Source organism: Bos grunniens, chromosome 3 (genome assembly GCF_055505025.1).
Source record: "Bos grunniens cultivar Pamir isolate PY7600 chromosome 3, Bosgru_T2T1.0, whole genome shotgun sequence".
NCBI classification, from domain to species: Eukaryota; Metazoa; Chordata; class Mammalia; order Artiodactyla; family Bovidae; genus Bos; species Bos grunniens.
In genome coordinates this window covers 72,753,771-72,773,633 of record NC_141167.1, presented here as the reverse complement: position 1 = coordinate 72,773,633, position 19,863 = coordinate 72,753,771, and the positions used below count along the sequence as shown (strand labels likewise).

Genomic DNA, 19,863 nt, shown 5'->3' with positions numbered 1-19,863 from the left:
GGGATCCCGGCTGCTAAGTGGCTAGGCACACTGCTATGATATCATTGTTGTTTCTTCTTTCCTCTTCTCAGATGTTTGCACACTAATCTTTCATCATTATCTTAAGCCTCTCTGCCTGCCTAGTGCTGCAGAAGGCGCCTCAATTGGATGGGGAGAGTGCTTTATGATTGCAGTTTTCCCTCCCTCCTCTTGTTTCACGTGGGAGGAAATAGAGAAAATAATCAATACCATGTGTAGTGAGTCTCTCATAACTCCAACATGTGATTCTACTTTGGAAGCAAAAATAGCAACAGCAATCATACTTCTAATTGAGTATAGAAACTCTACTTATATGAAATAGCACATTTTGAGCTTGTTGGAGTCCTTGGCCCTTAGGAGCTGAGCTGGAACCTTAGGGCTGCTCTTCAGAGTGCTCCCACAGCCAGATCTCTTCCCCTGAATGGACATGCATTCGTCTCTGTCTTTCTCTTTCTTCAGAGGCCTAGATGTGGATAAAACCCACTCCCCCAACCTCACCTCGGACACACGCACACGCGCACACACACACACACACACACACACACACTTTGCCTGCCAGGTTTTGTTCCTAAATTTCTTCCTCTCTGGGCTTTGTTGTTTTCATTTTCTGTTTCTCCTTTCAGTGACAACTCTGCTGTTGACACCCTTTCCAGCATTTTCTAAAACATGCATGTGGAAGGAAGCTACTTTTTATAGGGGCCAGTGGAAGAACTGAAATGTTTTTAGTCTGAGGCATCTCTGCCAAATCTCTCATTATGAACTTTTGAACCACGCTGGCAACACCCTTCGAGACTGCAGATTCCGGGGCTGTTTTGAATCGAAGCCGCAGCAAGTTCACGGCGCACCGATCTGCTGCTGTGACGGTGCTGGTTGTTGTTGCATGCCTTCTCACATCTCCCTGAGTTGGAAGGACTTTTAAGCCACAGAGTCTAAGCCACCACCCTGTTCTCGGTTCTTAATCCTTTGTCTGCAGGCCGCAGAGTTGCCTGTGCTAGCTTAGAGAGTTCCTGTCTCAGCTTAGTTAGAAGGGTGGGAGTGGGAGAACATTCAGGGGTGGAAAAGACTCAGACTTTGGAGCCACACGTGGTCCAGATGAATCCCTGCCAAGCCCGTGACCTTGGCCAAGTCATCACTGCGTGAATACGATGCACCTACCTTGGGATGCCATCTTCTTTGCCTATGAGAAACTCTTTTCTTTTTTGATCCTTATTTTATGAATGAAATATTTGTCAGGAAGAATGCAAATTACCAAAATATGAAAGTAAAGAAGCAAAAGTATTCTGTATCCCTTACCCCCACCCAACTGCTTGTACAACTTTAAATATCATTTGGACATTTTAGAAATTGAATTATAGTCTATCGTGTGGACTTCAATTATGTATTTATTCATTACTTCCCTACTGGTGGATATTTCCTTAAAAAGGCACTTGTGTGGAAAAGTGTGTAACTTCTGATCCAACATTTAAATGTGCTTATGGATATTGCCAACTTGCTGCCTTAAAAAACAGTTGACTAGTTCTCACTAATGGTTCAAAAAAGAAGGGAGATCTCCTCTTGATGTTAAAAACAAACAAAACTATCAGAGAAACCTTGTCGAAATTCAAGTCTCTTGCTTTAGTTCTTTATTTTCAAGTCTTAAGTCAGTGACATTTGTGGCCCCTACTCCATCTGTCACTTCCACCAGACTCAAGTAGGAGTTGGCAATGAGATGAGGCTAAAGAATGGAGTGAGGGCATCTCTTTTTATAAATTATTTGACTGTAATTTTTTTTTTTAATAGCTCAGTTGGCATCAAAATGATAACCTTATCAAAATAGCTATCAAAGAGTACCTGGACAGGAGTGGCCAGCAAAATGTAGATAGAAAGTGAAGGGTTAACATTTATTGGGGTCTTAAGATTTATGTAAATGAAGTCATTGATTCTTCTCAGCACCTTCTGATGTGAGTGTTATTAATGATCTCTGATTTACAGGTGAGGAAATGGGCATGGCAGAGATGGGATTCTAAATAGAGCATTCAGTTTCTGGGGCGCATGCTCCTAACCATTTTAATTTGAGGTCAGAACTCAGGGCAAATTGGCATCTCTCATGGGAGGAGGAGAAGGCAGACCAGAGGGGGAAGCTCCAGATCTTTTAACAAGAGGTCAGAAGGAAGAGAGGTGGGAGGGGGCCCCAGGAGTGCTGCAGAGAGGCCCGGAAAAGGAAACAGGCCACCGGACTTGGCCACGGAGAGACCACTGGTGAGCTTTTAAGAGATCATTTTCAGTAGAGCAAATTTCTGATGGGAGTGGAGTGGAGTTTAGGAATAAGTGAGGAAATGGGGAGGGTTGTCTTGATAAGAAGAGAAACAAGACAGTGTTCGAGGCTGGCAGCAGGTTCAACTGAAGATGCACTTGTTTCATTGCGCTTCCCCATTGATGGACTAGATAAAGGCCAGGGCTCAATACACATGGCGGGTGGGAGCAAAGCAGCACAGAGAAGAAGCTTTGCCATGAAAAACGGGGAAGGTATTGGGTTGGCCAAAAAGTTTTTTCAGATTTTCCCGAATGAACTTTTCGGCCAACCCAATATAAAGGATGAGGACCAGAGAAACAGAACCGAGGTGGATAAGACCCCTTTTTCTGTTGCGAGTGCTGTGTTGCTCTTCTCACAGACCCCCTGATATCTGATGGCATACACAGCAGTAGCAGGAGAAGAGGGTCCAGGCCAAGGCCTACATGTGGAAAACACTGTTGATTCAGCCGCTTCTCTGCTCAGTCCTCCTGGAGCCCCCTTTGCAGCCTGGGCACTGCTGTCTCTTCATTCCCTTCCTTGGCCCTTGATTGGAAAGGATGCGAAGTTGGGCTGATTTTGTTATTTGTGCCTGGGTGACCTGCAAGCTTCATGACACAGCATCCAGGATACCTTGGTGTTTGGGTGCAGCCATCTGATGGAGGCTTCCGTGCTTCCAGAGAAACTCTCTTTCTCCCTCCCTTTCTGTGCTCTCAGATTGCATTACAATCAGGTACAATGTGAAGTTAGTTTTTACTGTTGAGATGCGAGAGTGCCCTCATGGAAAATTCCTTCCCTCTAGTTTTCATGGGGGAAAAAAAGGCAGTGATAGCTTGCACAGACAATACATCTTAAGACTCTCAAGACATATCTCTAGCCAGCATCTATACTACATGTAAAATAAGATGTGTCAATCCTATTCTGTGCTGATTGTATAAAGCCATTTCTCCAATGGGCAGACTCTATCATAGTAAGCAGAAAGGGACCCCCAGGAGGAGCTCTCCTGAGAGTTAATGAGATGGTGGGGTCTGTTTCTCCTTGGTCTACTTTCCACTGTTGTCCATCAGAAGCTCAGAGTAGGGGCAGTGTGTGTGTTCTGACTCTGTGCCAGGGTAGGCAGCTGGGAACACTTGGGTGTGCGTGGTCAGTGGTCTGGAAGTGGAGAGGGCTTCCAAGCTGGGGAGGGACGAGTTTACAGTTGACACTTGGGATGTGAGGGTGGATTTCATGCTTTCTGCCTCAGGTCATAATGGACTCCGAGACTTATCCTATGAAGCAAACTTGCCAATGAATAGACATTCTCAAGCTACAAAAAGACTACTGCCAATGATACTCCTTGTAATTACAGAAAAAGAAAGGAGTCATCTTCAGTACTGCTCACATGCCCGACTCAGATTATTTAAGAGGCTTCTTGGGTAGCACAGTGGTAGAGAATCTGCCTGCCAATGCAGGAGATGTAGGTTCAATCTCTGGGTCCGTGAGATCCCCTGGAGTAGGAAATGGCAACCCGATCCAGTATTCTTGCCTGGAAAATTCCATAGACAGAGGAGCCTGGAGGGCTACAGTCCATGGGGTTGCAAAGAGTCGGACACAACTGAGTGGCTGAGTACGTGCGTATGCACACACACACACACAGAGTCCTATGAGGAGACAAGTGCCTGAAAATCTTGTTTGGTCTCTGAGTTGTGTCCTTGCCACCTGTGCCACATTGCTGCCCGTCTCCTCCCCTCCTGTGTGCCTCTAGTTGGCTCCCCAGGATTTCTGTGCTTAATCCAGGGTCTGTGTGGCGTTCAGAGTAAATCACTCCCTCTTCTTTACGACGTCCATCTACATAGTTAGACGGTACTAGTCTGTTCGTGGGCCCCCAGAGACCCTTCTAGGTCAAATGTAGCCGCTCCCAGCTGACCGGTCTCATGATAGGCTATATGCGGTTTTCCTAATCTTTTCCCCACCTAGTTTGCTCCTTTTAGAAACTGATCCTGGTTTGTCAATGTCTTCTTTTAGAGTGTGGCACACAGAACTGACTACCAGGGCACAATGGGATTATTAACTAACTCTTTTGTTTGACTACAGAGCACTAACTCATTCTGTTTTGATCAATGTCATCACCTGATGAGGTGGTTTGAAGGAAGATTCCAATCCGTGCTTTGGCAGGTTGATTTTTTTCAGTCTCTAAAGTAGGGGTGATGATAATTGCCTAAGGCTTTATAGTTCACATACTCCTCTCACATTTGTTTCATTTAAATAATCCTTTCCTTGATTTACCTCATGAGGCTGCTTTCATCAAACAAATAAGATGAGCAATAGTGTGTATTTTATAAATAATTGTAGACCTCTGCAGACCAAAATAGCACTCACTTTTCTTAGGATCACTGAGTAAGCATTACTAGTTAGTTCTAGAATTTGGGGGCAGGATTTTACATATATCTTAAAGAATTTGTTTATTAAGTTAGGATCTTTCAGAATTCAAAAGAATTTTTTTAAACTATTCCTGATTTATGTTTTGTAAGTTTAATAAGTGTGTCTAATAGTTTCAAATCATTAATTACCAAAACAGAAGAGCAGAGATCTCACTCTTAGCCTCTGGGTGCCTATCCCTGGGAGCCCCTCCCGCCTTGACGTAGATCAGCACAGTGGGCACGTTTGTTGCTTCTGACCTGGCCCTACTTCTAGGGTTACAAAACTGGGTTTCAGGAGTGCCATAGACATAAGGGACTTTTTATCAGAAAGTAAAACAGATATGTCCCTAGCGATCCATCTAAGATGACTAGATTGGTAGATCAAGGAGATGTGATGCCCATAAGAGCCAGCCATTCAAATGCTGATGCCTTTCGGTAACAAGAGAGATTTTTTAATCTGTGGCATTTCCCTAGTCCGGTAATAGTCTTGGTGAATAAAAAACCAATTTGCTGAGTATCCACTATAGGCAGGCACAGGCTGCAAGTGTGGAAGATGAGTGAAGCCTGTTCTACCATCAAGAAGACACAGGCAGGTGTTCTTAGATGTGCCTTGCATGCCGACACTGGCTCCTGGTGGCGACTGTCCTGCCCCCTAAGTGCCAACACACCTTTTCTGGAGTCCACTCAAGCATGACAGCCAGGCTCTTCAGCCTGTAAAGGAGAGGCCCTTGTCTCTGGGTGAGAGTGGGGAGGAGTGGGCTCCTCTCTAGGTTCCTATTAACTGTTTGCCAAGATTCCTTACACGGGAAGCTATTCAGTATGCACATCTTTACTCATCATTATTTTTGAGTCTGGATTTTTCTGGGAATCCAGCCTCTATGATTACTTCCTCCTTGTTTTAAGTTTTAACTTTCTAAATCTACTTTTTAACTGTGTATATTCTAAATTCTGTAGTCTGATGGTCATTTTCCAGATAGAGAAGACAAAGTTGACATTCTGTTGTTTCTGCGTTTTCCTGCCATTCCCTAGTTATACTGTTTGCTTTAGGCCCTGGATCAGGTCCTCTTATTTTAAAATCTCTAATTTTTTGTTAATTTCACAGTATTCATATGTTGAGTCATAGTATTTTTGTATTTGACTGTACATATTTGGAGAGGAAATTTTGTGCTGGTGCCATATGTTGCTACCTTGATCTGAAGGTTCAGCTGTACCTCTCAGAGATGGGCCCACATTTAAAACGCCCTTAGATGTTGCTCTGGTTTACCCCAGGCAGATGTGGATTTCCATAGCTGGGGAATATATAGTCATTTCCTGTAAATATTTAGTAACTTCAGGCCGTAGGATGGTCTCAGATTCTATAGTGAACTTGAGGAAGTTGCAGTCTACCTTGATATCAGTGTAAAGTGATTTTCTCTAGAATTCCTACCCCCTACTCTCCATAAGATATAAACTTGCCTTTAATTTAAGTAAAAAAAAAACTTCTTTTCCCATTTAAAAAAAGTATGTTAAAAGTACAGTTGAGCCCCTGATCCCATGCTTCTCTCTTCGCTGGAGAAGCTGTTGTCTTGCACTTGGTATTTATCATTCCCACAGGAGCCAATTTTAATCCAGTGTTTAAAGCTGAGGATAGTAGACTGAACATTTGTACTAGCTACTTCTTTTTTTTTTCCTTCAATTCTATACTTTTTACTATTTATTCAAGAAATTTTAAAAAATTTTTATATAACTTTAAAGGTTATGTTCCATTTATAATTGTTACAGAATCTTGGCTATAATCCCCATGTTGTACAATACATGCTTGAACCTACTATACAACCAACAGTTTGTACCTGCCACTGCCCCATCCCTAAACTCCTAAATTGCTCCCCCCAAGGTGTTAACTACTAGTTTTGTTCTCTGTGTTTATGAGTCTGCTTCTTTTCTGACAAACCCACTTACAAAAATACTTTATCCCTTTTCACCAGCAGTAATCTGAAAAGAATGAGAATTTGGAATGCAAAGACAGGCAGGAAGAAGAGTGGAGATGTGTGGTGATGGGAATGGACAGGAGCCATGGGCAGTGTGTGGGATGAGCCTGTCTGCAGTGGCATGTTGTTTTTGAATTGTGGACGGTAAAGAGAACAGGTTAGTGTGGGATTTGGTTCATACAGGTCTGTACTCAAGCTTGAATCCGGAAGGAAGGGGGCAGGGCACACCTTTAAAAGAATGACGTGGCCTGAGGACACTACCTAAACTGACTAGAACCAAATGGAGTTGACTTCCGCTAGATCTTGAGCCTTAGGGTGTGTTCATTGTAACACATCAGCAAGCTAGATGATACACCCACAGGTGCCATGACTTAAAGGCCTGCAGTCCCGCAATAAAGGTCAAAAGTGGCAGTGGCCCGATTCCTGGAAATCCCCACCCCTTCCCCAAAAGAGCCAGAATACTCTTTCCACTCGTTCAGTTCAGTTCAGTTCAGTTCAGTTCAGTTGCTCCGACTCAGTCATGTCCGACTCTTTGCGACCCCATGAATCGCAGCACGCCAGGCCTCCCTGTCCATCACCAACTCCCGGAGTTCACCCAAACTCATGTCCATCAAGTCGGTGATGCCATCCAGCCATCTCATCCTCTGTCGTCCCCTTCTCCTCCTGCCCCCAATCCCTCCCAGCATCAGAGTCTTTTCCAGTGAGTCAGCTCTTCGCACGAGGTGGCCAAAATATTGGAGTTTCAGCTTTAGCATCAGTCCTTCCAAAGAACACCCAGGACTGATCTCTTTAGAATGGACTGGTTGGATCTCCTTGCAGTCCAAGGGACTCTCAAGAGTCTTCTCCAACACCACAGTTCAAAAGCATCAATTCTTCGTCGCTCAGCTTTCTTCACAGTCCAACTCTACATCCACTCATTACCCTATGTAATTGTTGTTTAGTTACAGAGCTGTATCTGACTCTCTTGCTTCCCCATGGCCTGTAACCTGCCTGGCTCCTCTGTCCATGGGGTTTCCCAGGCAAGAATACTAGAGTAGGTTATGCCATTTCCTTCTCCAGGCGATCTTCCAAACCCAGGGATCAAACCTGCATCTCCTGCATGGGCAGGTGGATTCTTTACCACTGAGCTGCCTGGGAAGCTCGCCTTATGAAATTACCCACCTCTATAAAAACTGACAACCCCATATCCTGGGGCCACTCTTCACCTTCTGAGATAGCTCACATTCTGTCGAGTGAGTTTCTAAATCACTTCTTACCTATCATTTTGTCTCTCGCTGAATTCTTTCTGTGATGGGACATCAAGAACCTGAGCTTCATTAACTCCTGAGACCAGATGTGATCTCAGTTAAAAGATCAATTTGAGTCGCCATCTGAGTTGCACAGTTTCAAGCTGATATAAATGGCTAGTGTTAATTAGGAGATGTGTGTGTGTGAGGCATTGAGATGGGCTTCCTTCTCACAGTGATCTTGGAAGGAAGAAGACTACTTGTAAGAAATGAGGTCGCCAGTTAAGTTACTTAGGTCACTCTGGAATTGGAAACACAGTTTTTGGAAGTTGGACTTTTAAAGCATGTGATCTTTGGTCTGTTGTATCCCCGACGTGAATACTTAAAAATTTACCAAGGTGTTTTACATGCTTGGAGGATCTGTTGGGGGAGGGGTTTAAGGTAGGTAAACCCTGTTAAAGCCTGTTCATTGTGTTGCATGAGGTATCAATCAGAACAAGTGAAAAGCAAAGGAAGGGAAGCGGCATCTTGATACTTCAGGTGGAAGTTGGAAGGTGGAAATCGACTATTTGTTTCTTGTTTTGAGGCTGGTGGTCCCCGTCTTTCTATTCTCCCTTTAGTTTAAATACTCTATTCTTTTAAAATACCCTTCTTTATTCTCCATGGGGGCGCAGTGAGTCAGACATAACTTAGCGACTGAATAACAATAATTCTTTTTTTGGTGAATGTCTCAATACACCTTGTTTAGTCGCACAGAGTCAGACACGACTGAAGCGACTTAGCAGCAGTAGCAGCAACTAGAACTTAAGCTTTTAGGGCAGAGTCTCTGCCTTTGAATCATGCCTGTTACACAGTCACCATTTGAGTGAAAGGAAAAAGGAATACAGAAGGAAATTGAAGGAAGAATCCGACACACACTTGGATCACTTTAAAGAGGGAAGCTGACATTGAATGTGATTTTACATAGAAAGTTTGGGGTAATGCTGGATTGTCCTGGTGGCTTGAAACAGTCTAGTGAGAGTTCAGGAATAGCTGAAATTTGGGGGATGCTATTGTAACTACCAGAGATCGAAACCTGTCTGTCTACTTCAGGTTTTAACAACAGGGAAAGAATAGAGATGCAGACATAGAGAAACTGACATGTGGGCACGGACGAGGGGGTTGTGATTTGGGGAATTCAGTTCAGTTCAGTTCAGTTGCTCAGTCGTGTCCGACTCTTTGCGACCCCATGAATCGCAGAACGCCAGGCCTCCCTGTCCATCACCAACTCCCAGAGTTCACTCAGACTCACGGCCATCGAGTCAGTGATGCCATCCAGCCATCTCATCCTCTGTCGTCCCCTTCTCCTCCTGCCCCCAATCCCTCCCAGCATCAGAGTCTTTTTGATATATTTACACTACCATGTGTAAAATACATAGCTAGTGGGAAGCAGCTGTGGAGCACAGGGAGCTCAGCTCAGTGCTCTGTGATGACCTAGAGGGGGTAGGATGTGGGGTGGTGGGAGTGAAGCTCAAGAGGAAGGAAAGTGTTGGTCACTTAGTCTAGTCTAACTCTTTGCGCCCCCGTGGACTGTAGTGTGCCAGGCTCCTCTGCCATGGAATTCTCCCGGCAAGTGGGTTGCCATTCCCTTCTCCAGGGGATCTTCCTGACCCAGGGATTGAACCCAGCTCTCCCGCATTGCGGGCAGATTCTTTGCCATCTGTGCCACCAGGGAAGCCCCAAGAGGGAGGGGATATATGTATACATATCGCTGATTCATTTCATTGTACAGCAGAAACTAACACAATATTGTAAAGCAAATATACTCCAATTTAAAAATAAAGAAGAAACTGTACAGAAAAATAGGAGTTTCCAAAAATATATATATATATATTGTGAGAAGGAATATATGGGAAAGACACGCCCTTATTCTTTAGTCGATTCTAGGATATCCTGGGTGTAAGTGGGCCCTCAGACACTTCTTGCACGTATATAATCATCACTCTCCCTCATGCCAGCTACTGCTCCATCTTTCTACTAAATCGCCTCTTGGCTGAATGCTCCATAGTACAGTGTGGGAACAGCACTTGCAGGTCAGTTGTTGAGATGCTTTTGAGGCTTGGTTTCCCTTGTTACTCATTGTCCCCTTGTAGGGATTCCGAGGGAAACTTCTCAGACTTCAGTGCCAGGAAGGGCTGGGCAATTCGTGACAGCCGGCAGGAGCAGGCGTTTATCTGATCTTCTGTCTCCCTTTACTATTAGGAAGTGTAGGCCCTCAGGGCCTGTGTTTTTGAAGGGGCTCTTTTTCTAGTGCTGTTTTGCACACTATTTAGTGTAAGATAAATGCGATCTGGAAGAAGACTTGCAGACAGGACAGGCGCTTACCCCTGGGGAGGTGGGAAGGATGTGGGATTTGGGGGAGGAGTGAAGAGAGACCTGTACTTTTAATTCTGTGTGTGTGTGTGTTTGCGCTTAGTTGTTCAGTCAAGTTCAACTCTTTGCAACCCTTCAGGCTGTAACCCACCAGGCTCCTCTGTCCATGGCATTTCCCAGATAAGGATACTAGAGTTGGTTGCCATTTCCTTCTCCGGGGGATCTTCCCAACCCAGGGATCGAACCTGAATATCCTGTGTCTCCTGCACTGCAGGCAGATTCTTTACCCACTGAGCCAACAATTTGTTTTCCTCATCTCTTTCCCAAGGAGTCTTTTTAGATGTTTTTCCTAATTGCCTCCTAACCTCCCCCAAATTTAATATAAAGGAACAGAGTTTGTTGAGGGAGGGTCACAAATTATTGTAATATCTAAGAGAATGCATTGCTCTACATAATTAATTATTTTTTTAAACAAGTTATTTTAGAAATCCAAAAGAAAGCTCACACAGCTGGAGGGCTGTGCTACCTTTGAACTGTAGGGTGACTCCACACTGGAGCTCTTGGCTGCTCTGCAGAGAGCGTGGGAAGGAGCAGGGGCTGGAGCCACTGTGGGCCTGGCCTGGCTCAGAAGCACTGTAACAGGAGGATGGTCTACACCATCAGATGCCCTGGAGGCTTTTTCCCAGTCTTCATTTCTGCTTTTTGATTGTATTTGGCAAGGTGGGGGTGTTTGGTGAGCTCCTGAGAGAAGCCTCCAACAGGTGTTCTCTGCAGTTGTAGGAAAGTCATTTGCAAGAGTGTCTTGGTGTGAGAAGAGTTTGTAGGCCCTGCTATAGAGAATCGGAGAAGGCAATGGCACCCCACTCCAATACTCTTGCCTGGAAAATCCCATGGACGGAGGAGCCTGGTGTGCTGCGGTCCATGGGGTCGCTAAGAGTTGGACACGACTGAGCGACTTCACTTTCACTTTTCACTTTCATGCATTGGAGAAGGAAATGGCAGCCCACTCCAGTGTTCTTGCCTGGAGAATCCCAGGGACAGGGGAGCCTCATGGGCTGCCGTCTATGGGGGTCACACAGAGTCAGACACGACTGAAGCGACTTAGCAGCAGCAGCTATAGGGAATTCCTGGGTGTTTAGGGAAGGATAGGTGTTTAGGGAAGGAGGCAGGGCCGTATGAGGAACCAGGGACTGCTGTGGACTTGAAAGGACCAGGCAGAAATTCTAAAAGCTGCCTAGGAAGGTCAAATAAAATAAATCTTAAAGACTAGTACAGAAGTCAATGTTTATAACCAACTTAGAGGAGTGATTTTTAAACAGACTAAAATAAAATTTCCATAAGGTATTAATGAGATAAGATTAAGTAATTTTTCAAGGTAACTTTTTTGGTGCAAGGGAAAAGAATGTCAGCATTTGCTTACTCCCTGACGTTTAGAAATGAAAGATTTTTAGACAAAAATAGTAAGTAAATTTTATTGGCCAAAGCTTACTTTTTATTTTTAATTGCTCTCAGTCCCTTGATTTTAAAAGATGTATATAATAGTTTAAAAATAACCTGTGTAGTTAAACAACATAAACATTAGTTTGAGGCGTATTCTAGGATACTTTTAAAGGAAATGTATGATTTCTGCATCCAGTGGAACAGAGCTGCAGGCTGCAAGCTAAGAGACAAATTGAAATAGATTTTTCTCCCTGGATGATTTCATAAATTTGTTATTTTAAACTTAAAAACAAAGTGCACATTCCTAAGTTTTGAACTCTATTAAGCTGACATGACTGCAGAAAGCAGTCACTTATTAGCAGCATTTGGGCAGGAAAGTCCTTGCTACTCCTTCACTTCAAGGAAAACTCCTAAGTGAAAACCAATCATTACATGATGCGGAAGCATACCTAGTTTTCTTTTTTAGTTTATCACTTGGGGTGTTGAGCTTTGCACATATGAGCTTATGATTTTTTTCTTTGCATGTGCTATTATTACATTAAGTCTGTGTCTCAGAGACAGTCAGCAAGTGGTCTAGAGCCCCACCTGTAACTAGTCAGAGTAAGGGTTTGAACCCAGGTCCCTCTAAGTCCAGTCCTTGATTTTTCTCTCATCTCTGTCTTGATAAGAACACTGACTGCTGCTGCTAAGTCACTTCAGTCGTGTCCGACTCTGTGTGACCCCATAGACGTCAGCCCACCAGGCTCTCCTGCCCCTGGGATTCTCCAGGCAAGAACAGTGGAGTGGGTTGCCATTTCCTTCTCCAATGCATGAAAGTGAAAAGTGAAAGTGAAGTCGCTCAGTCGTGTCCAACTCTTAGCGACCCCATGGACTGCAGCCCACCAGGCTCCTCCATCCATGGGATTTTCCAGGCAAGAGTACTGGAGTGAACAGAGGAGATAAAAATTTCTCTCTGGTGTTCCTTCAGGGATATTTCATGTTACATCTGTAACCACTCTGTGGTTTGGGACATGGCACCAAACCTGTCAGAAACATTTTGAACGCAGGAAATGTAAATATGCTTTTATGTTTTTTTGGTTGAATAATAATTGGTCTGATTTGGTTAAGAATTACCACCACCACCCCACAAGAAAAACAAAACCCCTCCAACATAATTCCATCTCTACAATTGAAAATATGAAGAGAAAGAATTTCTTTTTAAATTTTATTTTGGAGTACATATAGTTAACAGTATTGTTAGTTTCACTTGTATGGCAAAGTGATTCAGTTATATCAGTACGTGTATCTATTCATTTTCACATAAGAGAAAGAATTTCTTTACAAATTTTGCTGATTAATCAAATTATTTAACAGAAAGCTTAGCATGGGAGCAGACCTGGTTCACTTATTCAGCCTTCCTGTTGTATGGACAGGAAATGGTTTGGAAGTGAGATGAATTAACCAGTGGTCCCTAGCAAAATGGGTAGAGCCAGGCTTTAGCCAAGGTAGAGCCCCTCATAGCCGAGGATATTGTGTTTCTTTGATTCATTAAAATGCCTCTCCCAGTTGAGAGCGCTTTGCTTTTGAAAAAAATTCAACTCACTCTTAGATATTGTTTGTCATAGCTGTGCTTAAGGAGTACTACTGTCTAGCTTTCTTCTTTGCTTGTGCTTTTCTGTCCATTTTCCCCTTACTCCCAAATTTATATAGAGAGGACTTCTTTTCTAGCCACCTAGAACAGGATTTCAGTGTGAAAATAGAGCCAAGTCTTAAAATTTTCCCAATTTGTTATTTATTCCATTTTCTAAAGGTGCCATGCATAAATAGGTATGTTTGGTATGTTGGAGGAGATGCCTTATCCAGGAATATTTGTCTGAGGTATATATAATAGGAGATGGCTCCTTCCTTCACACCAGAGGCTGTGTGTTCCCATGGCAGAATCTTTGAGCATCACTACCTCCTTCTCCCTGTTCACACCTCTAGATGCCCATGTAACTCAGACTGGCAGGAAGTCAGAATAGATAGATGTGTGATTTGGGGGGATTGGGGGTCCTCGTGCAGGAAGTTAACACACAGTGCTGTGCCTGAACTATCTCATATAAACTAATCTCCAAGCCAAACCTTAATCCAGGAAACACTGCACAGTGTTAACTTACCTTAACATGAAAATATAAACTCATTGAATTTCCATTTTCAATAGCTGGTCAAGTAAATCTGCAGCTTAAATAAGTTACTATTTTGTCAAAGGCTGTTGAGCTCTTTCTCTAGTTTGGGGAGCAATGCAGATGATAAGGACTGCTGTCTCAACATGTGTGCATGCTAAGTAGCTTCAGTCGTGTCTAACTCTTTTGTGACCCTATGGACTGTAGCCCATCAGTCTCCTCTGTCCATGGGATTCTGCAGTCAAGGATGCTGGCATGGGCTGCCACGCCCTTCTCCAGGGGATCTTCCTGACCCAGGGATCGAGCCTGCATCTCTTGTTGTCTCCTGCATTGACACTAGCACAACCTGGGAAGCTCCTGTCTTCCTAAAGGCACAGTAATTACTGGAGCAGAAGCCCAACTTGGTGGGGAGAGGGGAAAGGTTTCCTCTGTGTCTGGGATAGACTGGAACTTGAAGGGCCTCTCCATGACAAAAATGTCATCATGCCATCTCATTTCTTTCAGTCATATGTTATAGAAGCAAACATTTCTACCAATTCTTTCCATTTCCATCAATGCTGCAGCTCACTCCCAAGCTTACTGTGATGGCCATCCCCCTGGGCATTGTCTGTGTGCTGGGGGCACTTTTCACCTGTGCTAATGAGCAGAAAAATGACCTAATCTTTCCTTCTTCCCAGCTGTGTTCTCCTTAATAACTCTGATCAGCCTGTTTAAGGACTGACCCTGGGATAAGGAACAGCTTAAGTACTTGAGCATGTGATCTTTAACAATATTTACATTTTATTATTATTTTTTGTAATTGAGGTTTATGGTTTTATTATGAAGGGATCTTTTAAAACCTGTTCGTAGCAGGTATTTTTAGCATGTATGATAGTAAAGCAGATATCTGTGTTGGTAATGTTGCATTTGTTGTTGAATTCTGTAAGTAGAGAGTAAACTTTTCTTTTACTTATTAAATGGTTGGGTGTTGGAGGCAGTGCTGGGTACTAAGTCCAAAAGTGAATTAAATGCTTTTCCTTCCTGTGAGGAGTCTAATATGATACAGACTATGCTTAAGCAGAATTTCAATATTCTAGTGTAAGTACAATAATTATTGTGAGGAAGGTGTGTGTATATGCGTAGGGTGCTGTGTATTTGGCCAAATAGACACAGAAACACCCAAACTTTCTAGGCAACAAAACTGTTAGACTGTTGGGCATTGGCCAGTTGCAGTACTGTGTAAAACAGTTGCACGTATCAGAATGCTGCCACCCGTACTCTCACTTCATGTGGTAGCTGATGACTTAATCTTCGACGTTTAAAGTTGCCAGTGCCATATCGAAATACACTGTTAGCCTTTCACTTCCTGTGTGTCATGAACGGGAATCTGTTTTAGCTTGATCCATATTTTCTCCCTCTCAGTCCCAGCTTCCCTCCATGTGTTGTTCATCGTTTTGTATGACACCTCCTTAATCACAACAGTTTTATTAGTTACTGAAGCTCAAATGGTTAGGTTTGTCAGTGAGCTCCAGTGAAGGTAATTTACTGCAGGTCACAGATATGGTCTGAATGAATAATTAATAAGAAGGAACCAGCAGCTTTGGGTGCTTTAGTGTGAAACTTCTAAAGTTAGGTAACTTGTATTTCAGATTGCTTCCAAGTATGATCATCAGGCAGAAGAAGATCTCCGCAATTGGATAGAAGAGGTGACAGGCATGAGCATTGGCGCCAACTTCCAGCTGGGCTTGAAAGATGGCATTATCCTCTGCGAGTAAGTCTTGGCCCTGACGTGGCTGCTCTTCCAGGCCTCCCAGGGTCACCTCTGTCATGCCCTCTTTCCCAGTCCAGGGTGGCAAACCTTGATATTCTGCAAATGTTTTTAATGCTTTCCTTTACTGATGTTGAAAGGACCAACTTTACATTCCAGTCCTGGTTTGTTCCAATAAGTATGCTGTCACTTAATGCTTTTCTTTTCAGACTCATAAACAAGCTACAGCCAGGCTCAGTGAAGAAGGTCAATGAGTCCTCATTAAACTGGCCTCAGGTAACAGCCAAACCAGCAACCCCTGATTCTAGTTGGTTACTCTTTATGCAGCAAGAACTTGATTACAGTTTTTAGACATTTTAGCGGAAATCTGTGTACATGACTATATTTAGTTCTCTGATAGTGTTACTTTTCAAATGTTTCCATAATTACTTAGAATTAGTTCTGTGACTCTTAGATGTTTAGCTTAGAAGTTTTCCTATTCTGTATTTAGTCTGTGCACTCTCAGGAGTCGACACAGCTTACACAGAGAAAGACAACCTAGACCACAAGATGAATAAGGGGAAAATCAAGGAATTTAACATAACCAAGGGTTGACTGTAGAACATGGTATTAACCTTAGTCTTAGTTTATGAATGTGTATGATTAAGTAAAATTGAATCTTTTGTCTTGAGCATGTTTTGAGACAGAATAATCATTTAGTAACCACACATTTTTTAAAAATTAAAATTTAAACACAATAAATTGTGCATTAATGTAATTTTGTACCATTTGAGAAAGAAAATTCCAGTCTTGGATAGCTCAGACACTGAATTCTTTAAAACATGTAAGGAAGGTCTTGACTTTAAAGAAAAAACCTGACTGCTTAAAAAGACCATTATGTAATCCACTATGAAATACTCTTTCCCTTTTTCTAAGAGAGCTACACTTACTATGTATCTGGTTAAGAATCCTTGCCAAGTAGCTTTCTGCCTTGCATCTTGTATTTAGTCATAAAGACTTAGAATTCCTAGATAATATGAATGTCAGTGTTTAGCTCCAAAAGTTATATGCTTTTTTTTTTTAATAGTTGGAGAATATCGGCAACTTTATTAAAGCTATTCAGGCTTATGGCATGAAGCCACATGACATATTTGAAGCAAATGATCTTTTTGAGAATGGAAACATGACCCAGGTTCAGACTACGTTGGTGGCCCTAGCAGGTCTGGTACGTATATGTCTTTAATGGCTGGTTAAAGAAATCCCTACTACATTGGTGATTAATTGCGTCTTTGCCCTCATGGGAATTCAGGCTAGGCAGGGAGAAGCCTGTCTCTGTGGTAATTATTAGCTTTGGAGAAAGGCTGCTGACATCAGCTGCCTCATACTGGATAGCTTAATTAGAGTACTCACGTTTCAGAGGTCTCTAGTGTAGTTTGAATGGCCTTAGATATTTTTTTCACCACGAGCTTGGTCTTACCGAATGAAACCTTTATCTGTGGACCCTATAATTTCTTTGCTGTTCCTTCTGTAAAACTCTGTTGGCAGAATCTGTGTAAGTGTTCCTTTTCAGTTAGTGTGCATATTTCTGTGTAGGCCAAAACAAAAGGATTCCATACAACCATTGACATTGGAGTTAAGTATGCAGAAAAACAAACAAGACGTTTTGATGAAGGAAAATTAAAAGCTGGCCAGAGTGTAATTGGTTTGCAGGTAAGTAATGTGGTATTGGGGCTTCCCTGGTGGCTTCAATGGTAAAGAATCCGCCTGCCAATGCAGGAGATTTGGGTTCAATCCCTGGATCAAGAAGATCCCCTGGAGAAGGAAATGGCAACCCACTCCAGTATTCTTGCCTGGAGAATTCCATGGACAGAGGAGCCTGGAGGGCTACAGTCCATGGGGTCGCAAAGAGTTGGACACAACTGAGTGACTAATACTTTCACTTTTTCATTCTTGCCTGGAGAATCCTATGGACAGTAGAGCCTGGCGGGCTAAAGTCCGTGGTGTTGCAAAAGAGTCAGAGCTGACTTAGTGACTAGACAACAATGATGTGGTATTGCTTATTATTTTTCACCATCCAAAGTGTCTAAGGAATATATATATATACATTTTGCAATGGATATGTGGCTTATACAATTTATCTCCATTTAAAGCCCATTGGACAATGATGGTTTTAGAAGAAACCTCAGACATGCCCTCTGACTTAGAAATTGTTTCTCCAGGAAATGTTTTTTTTAGTCCTAATCACGTTGTCCTAGTTTCCAAGAAAACATATTTTATAAATTCCTAAATGTTATTGACCAAATGAAGCAATTTTATAAAACCTCAAAGCCAGTCATTTATTTACCCTAAAGCATGGTTTGTCAGTACTGGGGAGTTGTTCATTCAGGTATTTTTTTCCTTTATGTTGTTCTCTTAGAGAATGTCACAAAAACACCACTGCTAAATGCCTAGTATGCTAAGGGCTTTACTATCTGATCCTTTTGGATACAATGCGCCTCTGTTGATTGAGTCAAATGAGGTGGATCTGTTCATTAATTTCAGCTTTATTGGAGTATAACTGACAGATGAATTTGTTTTTTACACAGTACAAAATTGTACTGATGGCGAGAGATTACAAATATGAATTTCCAGTAATCAGTTATTTAAATTATGATAACTGATTACTCAAAAAAAATACGGTAACTCCATAAATGGAACTAGTAATGAAAAGATGATAATACAAGAGTTCAAAGATTAAAGAAAACAAATCAGGATTATAAAATACTGTTGTCAGCGTGATCCCAGTTTTATATTTAAAATGCACATGCATATTTTTGTGTGTGTGTGTGTGTATTTGTAGGTACATGTGTCTGTGTATATACACAGAAACAAGGTAAAACTGAACGGTAATACACGAGTGAGTGTCTAAATGTTAGAACTATAGTGATTCCCCCCCTTGCTTTTTGCTTACTATATTTTTTATCTTCTCCAATACACAGGTTTAACTTGTAATGATACAGTTTTCCTTTAATAGATCTTTGTTTTTAAGGACAAAAGACCAACAGTAGAAATGTGTCCCCAACTGGAACAGGGTATGCTGGTTACCCCTGAAGCCATGTTACTCACAGTGGAGAAGAAAAGTTAAAATTTTCTCTCAATGTGGTTGAATTTAAATTCTTCATTCTGCCTCTCTGTGTCTAATGATACGTGAATTAGAGATATAAAATGTAGCTTTTTTCCCCTAAAAATGTTGATTTTAATGAAACTTAAGCCCTTGCTAAGCTGCCAGACAAGACACCTGACATTTACTATCACATTTTATACAAAACACATCTGGAGTAGAAAAGCATGTTGTTGAGCCAGAGATTGCTCTGTCCCTTTAAGTGGCTGAAGCAGGTACCCCTTAATTGGTTGCCTGTGCTACAGAGTGTGGGAGAAAGAGTAGCATAGGAAATTAGTCACAATTCTGCCAGTGTCGTAATTTTGTGTGTGTCTGTCCTTCTCTTCCTGTGTGCACATTTTTATCTGATTATGTTGTGAGGTTTTATATCCAATGAAGTCTTTGAAATTTTTCTTTTGCAAATGAGCACCTTAAAATTTTATTTGTAAAAGCATAAAGGTTTTGTATTTAGTTAATGGCAACCTCAGCTCTGGAGGGGACTTGTCAATGGCGTCCCTTCTAAGAAATCTTTTTTTAGTTCAGTTGCTTAGTCGTGTCCAACTTTTTGCTAAATCTTTTTTAGCAGAACAGAAAGTTTGGTTGTGTCCTATAGATTGTTGACTTCTGATAATTAGTGATTTTATTTTTAACTTAAAAGATGGGAACCAACAAATGCGCCAGCCAAGCAGGTATGACAGCCTATGGGACGAGGAGGCACCTTTATGATCCCAAAATGCAAACTGACAAACCTTTTGATCAGACCACAATTAGCCTGCAAATGGGCACCAACAAAGGAGCCAGCCAGGTAAGTGATACCTTGATTATACTTGTTTCAGAGAGTACAAAAGGGCCATTTAAATTCACACTTAACCTTATTCTTATTAACCAAGTTCAAAGTGGTTATTTTTGTGCGATATATATATATAGAGTATACTCCTTGAGGAAAGTAAGATTTGCTGAGAAAGCAAAAGGATCAAAGGACCTTTTCTGCAGCCACACAAGTACCGTGTGGCCACGGCTGTTATTGGCAGTAAGAACAGCTGGCGTTTCTACCAAACCGGAAAAAAAAGATACGTTTATTACAGTGTTCTTGCTCCGAATCCAAGTGAATTGCTCTGACTTTTTACTTATTTCTAATGCTTCCTAGTTTTAAAGGAGCCCTCAACAAACTTGGTAGGTAAAATTA

At 42.2% G+C, this 19,863-nt stretch overlaps 1 protein-coding gene across 1 annotated transcript in view; it reads left to right on the top strand.

Annotated features, from left to right (window-relative positions):
- CNN3 (calponin 3) overlaps positions 1–19,863 on the top strand; it is a 30,397-nt gene that overhangs the window by 8,280 nt on the left and 2,254 nt on the right. The window contains exons 2-6 of the mRNA XM_086391345.1: positions 15,441–15,562; positions 15,769–15,835; positions 16,626–16,763; positions 17,132–17,248; positions 19,336–19,482. Coding sequence (XP_086247471.1) covers positions 15,441–15,562; positions 15,769–15,835; positions 16,626–16,763; positions 17,132–17,248; positions 19,336–19,482 — 591 coding nt within the window. The remainder of the gene's footprint in view (positions 1–15,440; positions 15,563–15,768; positions 15,836–16,625; positions 16,764–17,131; positions 17,249–19,335; positions 19,483–19,863) is intronic.